The 14,093-nt window shown below is 43.1% G+C and overlaps 1 protein-coding gene across 2 annotated transcripts; it reads left to right on the top strand.

Annotated features, from left to right (window-relative positions):
• The first annotated feature begins 4,351 nt into the window (after window positions 1-4,351).
• On the top strand, window positions 4,352-7,750 carry fbxo43 (F-box protein 43). Of its 2 annotated transcripts, none has more exons than XM_076971859.1 (5): window positions 4,352-4,474; window positions 5,284-6,557; window positions 6,639-6,741; window positions 6,823-7,014; window positions 7,324-7,750. In XM_076971859.1, the coding sequence occupies exons 2-5, from the start codon at window positions 5,350-5,352 to the stop codon at window positions 7,570-7,572; spliced, it is 1,752 nt and encodes a 583-aa protein (XP_076827974.1). In that variant the 5' UTR covers window positions 4,352-4,474; window positions 5,284-5,349; the 3' UTR covers window positions 7,573-7,750. The 2 variants fall into 2 exon arrangements, with proteins under 2 accessions (XP_076827974.1, XP_076827973.1); XM_076971858.1 differs by having other exon boundaries at window positions 4,408-4,561.
• The last annotated feature ends 6,343 nt before the right edge of the window (window positions 7,751-14,093 follow it).

Raw genomic sequence — 14,093 nt, 5'->3', positions numbered from 1 at the left:
TTCATATTGATATAACTACCTACATAGTAATGTGAAATGGACATATGTAATATGGAATAAATCTGGGATACTATGTATCTATAATGTTGTGTGGGTGATAGTGTTGTGGGTTGTGGATGGCAGCAAAAAGATGGATTCTGATTTGGGATGGACGGGGGGTGGGAATTAATAAGCATGGCTTCATCCCACTCCTTTCCAAGTTGTTGTATGTATGTTGATGTATGCGTAATGTATGCATATGTGTAACTGTAAAAATATGAATATTTATATATAATTGTAATATTGGATTGTAATTGTTGGCTTGGCTTGGAAAAAATTAAATCAAAATCAAAATCAAAAATGTGTGTAGTTTCTCCAAGTGCTGTATGTCTCAGGTACACTCACACATACACTTACATAAACACACACACTCACACATACACATACATAAACACACACACACTCACACATACATCACAGTCATGTGTGTAGTTTCTCCAAGTGCTGTATGTCTCAGGTACACTCACACATACACTTACATAAACACACACACTCACACATACATCACAGTCATGTGTGTAGTTTCTCCAAGTGCTGTATGTCTCAGATACACTCACACATACACTTACATAAACACACACACTCACACATACATCACAGTCATGTGTGTAGTTTCTCCATGTGCTGTATGTCTCAGATACACTCACACATACACTTACATAAACACACACACTCACACATACATCACAGTCATGTGTGTAGTTTCTCCAAGTGCTGTATGTCTCAGATACACTCACACATACACTTACATAAACACACACACTCACACATACATCACAGTCATGTGTGTAGTTTCTCCAAGTGCTGTATGTCTCAGATACACTCACACATACACTTACATAAACACACACACTCACACATACACATACATCACAGTCATGTGTGTAGTTTCTCCAAGTGCTGTATGTCTCAGATACACTCACACATACACTTACATAAACACACACACTCACACATACATCACAGTCATGTGTGTAGTTTCTCCAAGTGCTGCATGTCTCAGATACACTCACACATACACTTACATAAACACACACACTCACACATACACATACATCACAGTCATGTGTGTAGTTTCTCCAAGTGCTGTATGTCTCAGATACACTCACACATACACTTACATAAACACACACACTCACACATACATCACAGTCATGTGTGTAGTTTCTCCAAGTGCTGTATGTCTCAGGTACACTCACACATACACTTACATAAACACACACACTCACACATACATCACAGTCATGTGTGTAGTTTCTCCAAGTGCTGTATGTCTCAGATACACTCACACATACACTTACATAAACACACACACTCACACATACATCACAGTCATGTGTGTAGTTTCCCCAAGTGCTGTATGTCTCAGATACACTCACACATACACTTACATAAACACACACACACTCACACATACATCACAGTCATGTGTGTAGTTTCTCCAAGTGCTGTATGTCTCAGATACACTCACACATACACTTACATAAACACACACACTCACACATACATCACAGTCATGTGTGTAGTTTCTCCAAGTGCTGTATGTCTCAGATACACTCACACATACACTTACATAAACACACACACACTCACACATACATCACAGTCATTTGTGTAGTTTTCCAAGTGTTGTATGTCTCAGGTTCACTTTCTACTCTTCTTTCAGGAGCAGCAGTTGGTGAACCATTGCAGTGGTCATTTGAGCTGTGTTCTTTCTGCCCTTCTGTCTTTTCCCTTTTTACTTTCTCTCCTCCTCTTTTCTCTGTATGGTCCACCTAATCCCAATTATTTTCATCACTATTGCACTGTATTATACTAAATTGTTTTCATTTGGTCCTTACATAAAAACAAAGTTGTCCTTCAATTATTGGGGGGGTAGCCCGGTGGTTGGTGACCGCTGCTCTAAAGGAACGTCCTGGTGAAAAATTAGAAATTGTTTATAGTTGTTTTTGGACATAAACAGGATGCCAGATTTAAATACAGCTCCTTAGTTTATGTGTGTATATATGTATATATATATATATATATATATATATATATATATATATATATATATATATATATATATATATACACACACTGCTCAAAAAATTAAGGGAACACTCAAATAACACATCCTAGATCTGAATGAATGAAATATTCTCATTGAATACTTTGTTCTGTACAAAGTTGAATGTGCTGACAACAAAATCACACAAAAATCATCAATGGAAATCAAATTTATTAACCAATGGAGGCCGGGATTTGGAGCCACACACAAAATTAAAGTGGAAAAACACACTACAGGCTGATCCAACTTTAATGTAATGTCCTTAAAACAAGTCAAAATGAGGCTCAGTATTGTGTGTGGCCTCCACGTGCCTGTATGACCTCCCTACAACGCCTGGGCATGCTCCTGATGAGGTGGTGGATGGTCTCCTGAGGGATCTCCTCCCAGACCTGGACTAAAGCATCCGCCAACTCCTGGACAGTCTGTGGTGCAACGTGACGTTGGTGGATGGAGCGAGACATGATGTCCCAGACGTGCTCAATCGGATTCAGGTCTGGGGAACGGGTGGGCCAGTCCATAGCTTCAATGCCTTCATCTTGCAGGAACTGCCGACACACTCCAGCCACATGAGGTCTAGCATTGTCCTGCATTAGGAGGAACCCAGGGCCAACCGCACCAGCATATGGTCTCACAAGGGGTCTGAGGATCTCATCTCGGTACCTAATGGCAGTCAGGCTACCTCTGGTGAGCACATGGAGGGCTGTGCGGCCCTCCAAAGAAATGCCACCCCACACCATTACTGACCCACTGCCAAACCGGTCATGCTGAATGATGTTGCAGGCAGCAGATTGCTCTCCACGGCGTCTCCAGACTCTGTCACCTCTGTCACATATGCTCAGTGTGAACCTGCTTTCATCTGTGAAGAGCACAAGGCGCCAGTGGCGAATTTGCCAATCCTGGTGTTGTCTGGCAAATGCCAAGGGTCCTGCACGGTGTTGGGCTGTGAGCACAACCCCCATCTGTGGACGTCGGGCCCTCATACCATCCTCATGGAGTCGGTTTCTAACCGTTTGTGCAGACACATGCACATTTGTGGCCTGCTGGAGGTCATTTTGCAGGGCACTGGCAGTGCTCCTCCTGTTCCTTCTTGCACAAAGGCGGAGGTAGCGGTCCTTCTGCTGGGTTGTTGCCCTCCTACGGCCTCCTCCACGTCTCCTGGTGTACTGGCCTGTCTCCTGGTAGCGCCTCCAGCCTCTGGACACTACGCTGACAGACACAGCAAACCTTCTTGCCACAACTCGCATTGATGTGCCATCCTGGATGAGCTGCACTACCTGAGCCACTTGTGTGGGTTGTAGAGTCCGTCTCATGCTACTACGAGTGTGAAAGGACCACCAACATTCAAAAGTGACCAAAACATCAGCCAGAAAGCATAGGTACTGAGAAGTGGTCTGTGGTCCCCACCTGCAGAACCACTCCTTTATAGGGGGGTTCTTGCTAATTGCCTCTCATTTCTACCTGTTGTCTATTCCATTTGCACAACAGCAGCTGAAATTGATTCACAATCCATGTTGCTTCCTAACTGAACAGGTTTATTTCACAGAAGTGTTGTTTAAGTGTTCCCTTTATTTTTTTGAGCAGTGTATATATATATATATATATATATATATATATATAATAAAATATTATATATATATATATATATATATATATATATATATATATATATATATATATATATATATATATATATATATATATACACGCACACACACACACACACTGTAGATTACTCTATTATATAACAGGCTGGTGCAAAAGGATACATTGGGTTGTCTACCATATATCTTGCAAGAGATGTAATCAGCTCTACATCAAATTAGGAAGTTCAAAGAAAAAGAACTGATCTACACTCTTTGAACTTTAGAACCTCATGAACCTCATGTTTTAAGCATCAGCTTTTCCATATACAAACAGATTCCACCATCTACTATTTCAGAAGCTCAACTGATGATGAATCTGTCCAAAGCACCTGTCTGTTTTTACAGTTGGAAATCTAGATAGTAATGTGTTTAATGTTTGAAGATTTAGTCTGTTACTTTTAGATTATGGATCTCTGAGCAGTGTTGCAATGACTTCAGCAAATGTAGACATGATCTCTCCTCAATGCACAATTTAATGTACTGTGTACTATGTCTCTGAACGGGTGTATCAATGTACATTACAAAGGAGGTGGAGGTGGGGGGACTTTTAAGCTAGTTGAAATATCACGTTGTTCCTTTTATATCTAAATAACGCAGAAACGTATCATCAGCCAATCAGCGAAACGGGCACTAGATTTGAAACCTAATTACTAGATAGACGGTCACTAGGAGTCAATCACTTTTTGTCGATCAACGTTTATTGTCCTAATGAAATTCACAGTTGACGTTGTGGTGTTCTCGCGTAAGTTGATAATCGTATATTCTTTGGATGAGAGTGATTGCTCCTTGACTCTCGGGGGGAATGTGGTTACAAACCGTCTTTGCTGGTGTAAGTGCTCCTTATATTCTCATTTTCTATGAGTATGTTAATTTATCGATTCCGAGAAGAAATTCTAATTTAATTACGTTACTGGTAGTTTAGTTTGCTAATTACACTTGTGGTTGTTAGTTCAGTAGTTTACCGACCCTAGCCACGTTTACCAGAAGAGCATCGTAATACAAAGCTAACTAGCTAAATAGTAGAACTAGTATGAAACTATCTTCTCTCTCTCTAATTACGATGCTTTTGGAAAACATTTTGACCTAATTTATTCCAACTAAAGATTAAAAACAAGTTCCCAAAGGTATCCGATTCTCAAAGAAAACGTTTCATGAAAAAAAAAAATTAGCCGATCTAGAGATCTTAGTTAAAACTAATTGTAAGAATGCACGAAGGAAACGCACGCGACCCACAACCATGGCAATGATGATAACATATTTACTGCCATCGTAGTTATTGTCCTATATATGTAAAACAAAAAGGTAACCAATAAGCTTGCTCTAATTACACTCAAACGGACAGTTTTGTTTCTTCGGGATTGTTAACCGAATTGATTAGGTAATTTTGATTAAATGCTTACTGACCAAATTTAATTTCCCATATTATTTAGCTAGTTCCCCTAAAGATAACCATGATGGTTAGCTCTTGTCATGAACATAGCTTCAGACGTTGGTTTTGATTTTATGTTTGTTTTTGTCAAACTATTTCTTAAATTTCTTTTTCCTTAATAGGTCAGTAAGGTGCTTGAAGATTAGACACATTGGTGCGTTTAAGCACTTTGAGCACATAGTGCCCACATGGATAAGTTACATGCACCAAAGAGTGATGGGGCAAATGAATGCAGTAGCAAACATTCTACTTTCTTGGACAATACACTTGAAATATCAACACACACTCCTATGCATAACTCGGAAAGACCAAACCTGAAAAGAAATCTTAAGAAAGAATGCTCATTACATACAAGTTGGTGTGAGACTCCTAAACTCACCAAAAAGTATCCTTCACTGCGCAGACGTCTTGTTTCCAGATCAGCCACAGATGGAAAACCTAGCAGGTTTAAAAAACCGAGCAACAGGGATGTTTACACAGAAGACCATTTGGACAGTGTGGGCTTTGAATCTCCAGATAACAATGTGACAGGGCCTCTGTCATGGAAGAACCGACGTCTCCTGTTTTCACAAGCAATAACCTCAACCCTTGAGGATGGGAAGAATAGAGTGACCAGTCCTACACAGGCTTGTAGACCTCTCTCTGTATCAGAGCTGGATGAAAGCATTATATCAGGTTTGATTATTTCTGAGATGCCTGTAACACCCCAAGGTGATAATGTTTTGCCTTTTGCCAAAGAGAACTTCCAGACTCCTCTTAATCACCTCCCGGGAAATCAGTTTGAATGTCTGAGTGTTCTGAGTACACCATCCTGCACCCCAGTGTCTAAGCTGGATACTTCCTCTTTAGAAGATAGTGGCTTTAGCTCTTTGGGTCTGGATAAATCTGTAGAGTCTTCTGTAGATGAAGACTCTTTCTTGGAAGGAGTACTGGCATCAGTCCCCTGCAGCAAAGAAAAAAGGCTCTCGCGCCTAGAGCGGCAGCGCAGGCTGTCCACACTCCAGGAGGGGGGTTCCCAGTCGGAGGAGGACCACAGAGCTCATTGTTTGGAGGTACAAGGCTTCAAGGAGGATGAAGAGGAGGTTTTCCTGAAGAACACTCCAATAGGAGCTGCTAGAATCGTGTTCCAGGACCTATCCCTCACCCCTGCCCTTCAAGTGATGCATGCCATGAGCCAACACAGCACATCCATTCTGTCACAACACAGCAGCCTTGAAGAGTTGCTTCAGTTGTCGGCCCAAGATGGATCAGTACGGACCAGCTTGCCCCTCTCAAGCCTTATTGGCAGAAAGATGGGACTGGGTAGGCTGGATATCCTCAATGAACTCAACAGGAGGAACCTCCGACATATTCTAGCCATTGTCCTTAAGCTCCTGTCTCCTCATGACATTTATATGTGAGTTATGGAGAAAACATTCTGTGTTTTTATTTATTTTAGAATCTGTTTATAAAAATCCCCCCCCCCCCCACCCCCCAGATGTGGACAGGTATCTGGTATTTGGGATGACATTATCATGCAAGATAAGAAAGCATCGCACAGGAGAAAATTGTATGAGAATGAGATTAGACTTGGACTTGAGGTGAGCTCAATTCTTTTGTCAGTTCACTTTGAATTGAGGGGGCGTACCGGCAGCTGGTGGGTGACCTGCTCTTTGTTTCAGATGGGCAGCGCGGTCCATGTTCCAGATGCAGAGACCAGGCTGACTCTGGCATGTCGATCTGCTTTGAGCAGCGTCCAGGCACAGGCCAAAACCCCCAGAGCTTGTGCACATACTCCAAATGCAGAAGTCATTTATACACCCTTACAGCACCAGACACCTCAATCAAAAACCAAATGCCAAGAATTCCTCCAGGTCTGAAAGAAATGTATATATTTTATACATTTTGATTGCTGAAATAATGCTGTTTTGTTTGGGGTTTTTTTTTTTTTGGGACTTTTGCAGCAGTTATGTTTTTAATACCTAACCAATTGACTTAAATTGAGTTTAAAAATCAATTGCATCCAACAGTAGTAAATGCTCAGAGATGCATGCTATTGTAAGACTTGTGTACATGTAATTTGACTTATTTGTAGTAATATTAATTTGTATTTAATGTTTATAATTTTATATATTGTACATGAAGGTGAAAAGGATGTTAATGAGAAAATGCTTGTTTCACAGGTGGCCAAAACTCTGTTCAATGATGAGTGTTTGAAGCCGTGCCCACGCTGCCAACACCCTGCCCGCTGCCATGTCCTGAGAGGAGAGGGATGCTGCAGCTGGGCTGACTGCCTCTTCCACTTCTGCATGGCCTGCCTGTGTGCCTACCACGGCTCCAGGGACTGTGCTCATCTCTTGTCTAAACGCAGGAACAGGAAGGACATTCTGCCCGGCAGTGCTCAGAGTAAACGCAATGTGAGGCGATTGTAATGTGTTTAGTGTTTTAATATTTAGTCAGGTATCTTTGAGTTTACTTTAAAATTATGGATCTCTGAGGAATGTTGCCATGACTTCAGCAAATGCAACTTTGAATTAACTTTGCTTTCCTCAATGCACAATTTAATGCATTTTTGTGTGTGTGTGTGTGTGTGTGTGTGTGTGTGTGTGTGTGTCGGTTGGGGGGGGGGGGGGGGTGTACATATTGACTACATTTCTGCTGCTTTTACAGATTTTTATTAAAACCTTTTTATTCTAAAAATACTTGTCAGGTTTGTCATCCATTTAGGTCATTTAAACACATTTTAAGTACCGGTAAGCTCGTGTTTTATTATGGCCAAAGCTACAATTGAAGAGACCTGGGCCCGTATTTATCAAACTTCTTAGAATTACTCCTAAGAATGTTGCTAAGAATTGACTTATGTCTAAAATAATTCTTAGTTAAAAGCTGAGACTAAAAGTTAGTTATCAAGCCTCTCGGTCTCACTTTAAGCGAAGTGTAGGAGCAATTCGTAAGTGTCAGTCTCGGAGCTGATTTATGACACCTGGCTGTACCGCAAAGCTGATCCTGGATGACGTCGTTTCAAAACTCCCTGCAAGAACCAATCACTGGATCGGATTTCATGTTCAAGAATATTTCCTGAGAAATGTCAAGATAAAATTCAGAAAATGTTGAAATACCTTCACATTTAACTTAATAATGTTGTAGTCATGATTTTTGTAAAATAACACAGCGTATTTACGTAGTTAATAAATAATCTTTATAAAAAATTTGTTTCCTTCTTTCTTTTGTTATTCATATGTTTTCTCTGATTTATTTTGGATACTGCATACATTCTAACTGAATCACATTCAGGCGGAGGACCACCGGGCAAGCCTCTTAGCGCAGTTTGTGAGGTGGTGCAGCGTATCATGGGGGAAGACACTGTGGTGATCTGTGGAATGGATCCTGCATTAATGAAATTCTAAAGTATATCTCAAAGACAATGTTTTTAAAATTTATTTAGATTTGCACACAAACACTGTGATGCTAATAAAATAATTGCATCTGTCAGTATTAAAGCTCGTGCTCCCGACCCTGCTGGCTTGAGCGCAGATTCTCCATCTGCCCCTCCCTCTCTGACAGCGCTTACAAACACCACCAGTCATGAATGGCCGGAGGAAAAGTGAGCGTCTGAAGGAAGTCTGGCAGAGGACTCACTCCCAAATGACATACAATAACTGACAAGGCAGAAGTCAAAGCTTAAAATTAAAGTATGAAAATCGCAGCATGAATATTACACTCTTGCACGAAAAAAAGAAAAAAAAATTAACCCATGCTTATATTAATGCCTAATTATTGTGCATATTTGTGTATTGTGCATATTTGTGTGCATATTTATATATCTATAAAATTGAAATGTGTACCTAAAATGAAGGTTCGCACGCGTCTCTGTCTTCTCAGTGCCATCTCAGCCCCCTAGTGGCAACTCTTAACGACTTATGAGTCCTCTGGAGCAGTCTTAACTTTTCGGGAGAGTAAGAGTGATTCTTATACTTGAGAGTTTTGATAACTGGCACTTACACTTAACTCTGTGAGTATGAGCAAATCTAAGAATTTTTCAGCACTTAAGTCCAAAATTCCACTCTAAGAAGTTTGATAAATACGGGCCCTGGTAAGTTGATCACTTTTACTCAAAACCCTTAATATGAAGGGAAATTAACATGTAAATAACATATGGACAAGGTATGTAGTTTTTTTCAGCTGTTTTGTTAAATACAGGCATGAAAATCTGTCACCTTTTGGCAAAATTCACCGTTTTGAAGTTGAAAAGGGTTCAAGGGTTCGGAGATGCTCCGCGAGGGGGCAGTAAGGATATGCCCCTCCTCCGACACCCTCCTCCTTCCCGCGCCCTCTCGCCTCTGAGGGTGGGTGCCTGCGTGATAGGTGCCACCGCGTCAACCCCAGAGAGCGAGTTTGGGGAGGAGGATTCCGAGGAGGAGGATGAGGACTACCCTCCTTCCGTGTGTTCCGCTCGCACCGTGGACTACAGTGGGAAGGAGGAGGAGGAAGAGGACTACCCTCTGTCCGTGGGCCCCGCTCCCTCCGTGGACTACGGCAGGGAGGAGAAGGTAGACGAAGAGACCTACACAGAGGAGGAAGGGTCCTACACAGAGGAGGCTCTCGGCGAGGGGAGGGTGGACTCCTGAGAAGGGCCCATCCTCCAGAACAACCGACGCCAGCACCATGGACTACTCCCGGGGTTAGAGCCCGGCAGAGTCCATGAAATGGAGCCGGGGAGAGGAGGAACAGCCGATGGAGACCGACAGTGGACTCTCACGCGGCCTGCCTGGAATGTCCTTCAGCCACGCTGCACCTGACGCGTCCGCCAGCCGCACTGCGCCTGGCGCGTCTGCCAGCCGCGCTGCACCCGGTGGTGGGTTTGCAGCAAGGGCAGGAGGAGGACCGCCTACCGCAGCTCCCGGCCTCTCTCCCCTGATCGCCCTCCTCCTGTCGCGTAGCTTGGCGCCTGTTTCGTGTTTGTCTGTTCCAGTGTTGTCTGTTTGCCAAACCCCCTTTTCCCGTTTGTGCCTCTTTGTGTAAGTATACCTGTTTGTGTGTTTGTAAACGTTTCGTTGTGTTTGTCTAACGTGTTTTTCCCGGTCTTCCCAGGGAGGGTGTTCTAGGCGGTTCGTGGCAGACTCTCCGCCGAGGACAGTCATCTCCCAGGCGCAGGACTGAGCGTGTCGGATCCGCCCATCGTCATGGGTTCGGGGCACTCGGTCCTGTTGGCACCCCGGGACGGGTAGTGCCCTTGGTGGGGGAGTCGGTCACGTTGAGGACCCTGGCCCCTCCCTTTTGGGCGTGTGTTTACGTCTCCTAGTCTGTGTCTGTGGATCTCCGTGGGTGCGGTTATGTCTTGTGATCATCCGTCTCACCTGTGGCTCGTCTTGTAATCACGTGGGACTTATGAGGTTTGTCTATTTAATGTGCGTTCGCGCAGTGTCCTGTGCTCGTCGTTGTCTGAGCCATACATGTTCTGTGTGAACCTAAGTGTTCTACGTGCGCCGTCTGCGCAATATCTGTTCAATAAAGTGACGTCTGTGACGAAAACCAGCAGACTCATGTCTTGTCCATCAGCCGCCGCAAGCGTCACAGAAATTATTAATAATTATAATTAATTATAATGTAGAATTATTAAAATTCTACAGAGATGATTTTTGTTGCATTGTTGTATGACTCCATATCCCATCTATACTTAAAAAATATTTTTCATAAGAAATCCTGAATATTTAAGTTAAAATACACATTTTAGTTGTGTCCGTAGGTTTTCACTCAGTCCTGTTACCATATCACATTACGCCATCTCAGAGCCAGCCCTGACCAATGTGGTGCCCTAGGCGAGATTTTGGTTGGTGCCCCCTGCATTATCAATCATTGGGTTGATTGTGTCACTATTAAAGAAACAAATAAAAAGCAAATGACTTAAATATTACCATATAACAAGCAATAAATATAAAGGTGTTGCACAAAAAATATTTTAAAACTATTTTACATAACGTAGTGCAGAGAACAACTTTTAAATATTAATAATAAATTAAAAAAATAAAAAACAACAACTACCACCAGTGCAAATCAGGGCAATTTGCCTACTGCAACATTATTATTTTAAAAGTGCATCTGCACTGAACAGGGGAGCATATGTGTGTTTTAATATATATTTATTTTAAAACTTGCTGATCTAAGCTAATAATAGCACTTACTAGGATTGGGCAGTATGATGACAGTGGCGATTTTCACTAAGATCATACAGAGGGGAAAAAGCCACAATGACGATTGAGTGTTAGTTGTGAGTCAAGCGAGCTGGTTTCAAAGAAAAACACAACAGCTACAGATTGGCAACATTTTGGATTTGTTTCAAATAAAAATGAGAGGCCATTGGAGCACGCGCCCCACAATTCTAATTCGATAATATGATTGGTTGATAAAACTGCCAATCTATAATAAAAGCTCTCAATGTAAAAGGCAAGCATATGCGACAGATAAACAGAAGGTCCTGGGGGAGGGCCTTTCTCTCTTTTACCTAGAAACAACGGTGTGAAATATTCTGATTGGTTGATTTTTTTATTTCAGCACTAAATTCCTTTTTTCCAGCACAAGTACGAAAAGTGGATTTGAAAGCCGATTTATAGGAAAAATACAAATTATTGGTGAAGCATTATTAACATATATTACATATAATAGATAAAGCATCCTTTTTAAGATCAATTAACCTTCAGAGAAGGCGTTGAAGTCCCTGACGGTTCGCCACTGGTATAGTGTTAATTCACTATACGGGTGAACGGGCGCACGGGTGAAGGTGTCGTGTGTTGTTATTATAATAATTATTAATTTGACTAATATTATTAAACAATGAAAATATGATTATGTGGACTTTGCTTGTTTTCACATTTATTAATTGTTCATTTGTAAAAAAAAAAAAAAAAAAAACGCATGTACGCGAGCGCCCCCCCTGGACAGACGGCGCCCCTAGCATTTGCCTATGTCGCCTAATGGAAGGGCCGGCCCTGTCCCATCTGAAAAATTTGGAAAGTTCCACACATCACATGTTCAACAGGAAATTGCATCAGGATCTTTTGAAGGTCATGGGAAGACCAAAAGTAAGTTTTTTCCTTGTCTTTTTCTGTATATTTGATCATATTGTAACTATGACTGAGGAGATCAATCTTAATGTGAAGAAACTGTTAACTAAATTAATTCTTACATGTAATTTGTTTATTTTTAAAATACACATTTTGGGAAAATCACTAGAATGTGCTCACTGTCCTCATGCGATTACTATAGCCGCTATGTAGCTATATTTCATGTTTTTGCTAATTCTATGCTAAAAACTCTGTCCTGTTACTTTCAGTCCTGTTACTCATATAAAGAGTAACAGGACTGAATGCATGTAACAGGAGTGAGTAGAGGCCTCTGGTTTATTGATTTATTATTGTGAATATATTGTAAATATTACATAAATTATGTAATACTATTTAGTAGGGGTGTATTCAACTAAGGATTTTCATAGTCAAATCTGATTCGTCAGCTTTTCCCTTTAGTCGACTAATAGTCGAATCGGGTTTATTTATTTATTTATTTATTTTAGAGCACCTTAAACAGGATTGCGTTCTCAATCAGGACTTTTTTCCTCTTCAAAGTAAAAACCTAAAACACTCAGATAAATGAATAAACATGGTAGGTTGTGTCACGGTCACAGCTCCGGACCCTTCCCTGTGGGCGTGCCACTACGTTGTCTGCGTGTTGTTATGTATGTACTTCCGTGGGTGTGGGTCGTTTGTGAGCGTGTTCGTAGTCTCACCTGTGCCTTGTCCCGAGATAACACAGGGTTAATCACCTATTTAATGTGCTCGTCTTTGTCTAAAGTTTCGTGCCTGCGTGAGTGTCTGCCTGATCATGCTTACTCTCCGCACGGAGCTTACACGTCAACCGTTTATTAAATGATCTAAGTTTAAGCAGAGTGCTTCCGGCTGGCCGCTGAGCGCATATGGAGCAAGAGGCGCAGCGCTCCGCCCCTGGCGTTTCCAGACGAGGAGACTAGTGCGCCCATCATTGTGGGTACAGGTGTCTTTGCCCTGACCCCCCTGAGTTCGAGTTTTGGAGCGAGGAGTCAGGCGAGGAGGAGAGTCCTTCTTCCTCCGTAGACTCGGAGGAGGAGAAAGAGGGCGAAGCCAGTTGCTCTCCCTCCGCGTCAGCGGCTCCCAAGACGACTGGGGAAGAGAAGGTCAGCCCCCCGTCTTCGTTGTGCTCTGCACCTACGGAGCACTACGGTGAGGAAGAGGAGGATGGACACTCAGTCCATTTACTCGGCTCCCTCCGAGTATTACGGGGAGGAAGAAGATGCACGCCACCCCCCATCCGTTTGCTCGGAGCCTACCGAGCGGTACGGGGAGGAGAAAGAAGCCAACTACCCTCCGTCCGTTTACTCAGAGCCTACCGAGTATTACGGGGAGGAAGAAGACGGCAGCTACCCTCCGTCCGTTTCCTCTCCCCCCTCCGAGCGCGACAGCGAGGGCTCAGAGGAAGACACCACCTCGGTTCGCACAAAGAACACCGTTCAGTTGGAGAGGGCTCTTCCGGTCCGCGGAAGAGCCCATGTCGCTAGACCGGGGTGACTCTGTGCAGGAGGAGAAGATGGAGACGTCGAGGAGCGAGGCGGCGCTGTCCCACGGAACGCGAGTGGGCACCGGTCCGGTTCGCGGCCCAACGTGGGGGTTCAGAGTGCCAGAAGAGACACCTCGGAAAGCAGCTGGTAAGCGACAGAAGGTCAGCCCTCCGGCAGCGCCCAGAAGAGCAGCGAGAGCGTCCAGAGCGAAACAGGAGGGCGCAGGCACGCCTGGGAGACCAAGCAGTGCTGCACCCGCGGGGGACTCGGTCCCAAAGACCGGAGGGACTCCGCCTCCTGTCGGTCCTGTTACCCTGGGAGGGTTCGCACCACTGGCTGCCTTCTGTCAAGCGGCCGGAGCCCTGTCGT

Source organism: Brachyhypopomus gauderio, chromosome 13, assembly GCF_052324685.1.
Source record: "Brachyhypopomus gauderio isolate BG-103 chromosome 13, BGAUD_0.2, whole genome shotgun sequence".
NCBI classification, from domain to species: domain Eukaryota; kingdom Metazoa; phylum Chordata; class Actinopteri; order Gymnotiformes; family Hypopomidae; genus Brachyhypopomus; species Brachyhypopomus gauderio.
Note: the sequence above shows the minus strand (reverse complement) of the source record. Positions and strands in the feature narration are given on the sequence as shown.